The sequence below is a fragment of the Colobus angolensis genome, unplaced genomic scaffold, assembly GCF_000951035.1.
Source record: "Colobus angolensis palliatus isolate OR3802 unplaced genomic scaffold, Cang.pa_1.0 Scaffold4, whole genome shotgun sequence".
NCBI classification, from domain to species: domain Eukaryota; kingdom Metazoa; phylum Chordata; class Mammalia; order Primates; family Cercopithecidae; genus Colobus; species Colobus angolensis.
This window is the reverse complement of record NW_012117376.1, coordinates 1,273,757-1,274,353: the sequence shown is the minus strand read 5'-3', so window position 1 is coordinate 1,274,353 and position 597 is coordinate 1,273,757. Positions and strand designations below refer to the sequence as shown.

The following is a 597-nucleotide window of genomic DNA, read 5'->3' as shown; positions in this document are numbered from 1 at the left end:
CCAGAATATCAAAAGCACTTTACAGCTGGTATTGCTGTAAAGAATTCAGAAAGACGAGGAAGAACCTGAGCTGCCAAGTCAGATGGGAAGAATGGCAAATCAGCTACCAGCTGAAGTTCTTAACACTCTGAAGCCATTCTTACACGGTTTAAGCCAGTGGGTGCTTTTTGTGTATTCTCAACTTTTTAAAGTAACATATCCCTTTGATGACGTGCTTAAGGTATGGGTCAGCTATCTCAAAAATACTCCCACAAACACCCCCACCCTCGCTCCCACCCCACAAATCTGCAAATAATTTCATGGGGTTCATGGACTTGCTAAAGCCCATCCTCCAATACTCGCTTCTGTTTAAGTGCAGACTTCCCAGGACTCAGCGGAATGCCCTTGATGACCTTTAACAATCACCCTTTTATCATGGGGACAAGAGCGGCCTAGAACGTTGTTTTTGGAGTCACCAGACCCCCATGGCCCCTCACCAGACCCCTTCAAGCTCTCCCCTCCCCCACGCCCGCGCAGCGCAGGTGCGAAAACCTTAGGGGCCAGCCGGGCGCTACAGCCCCAAAGCGGGGGGGATGGGACCCTGGGAGGGGCGGGGGT

At 51.3% G+C, this 597-nt stretch overlaps 1 protein-coding gene across 1 annotated transcript in view; it reads left to right on the top strand.

Moving 5' to 3' along the window:
• Nucleotides 1-206: 206 nt before the first annotated feature.
• The window catches only part of AKIRIN1 (akirin 1), a 14,474-nt gene continuing 14,083 nt past the window's right edge, over nt 207-597 (top strand). The window contains exons 1-2 of the mRNA XM_011955645.1: nt 207-220; nt 480-555. Coding sequence (XP_011811035.1) covers nt 207-220; nt 480-555 — 90 coding nt within the window. The remainder of the gene's footprint in view (nt 221-479; nt 556-597) is intronic.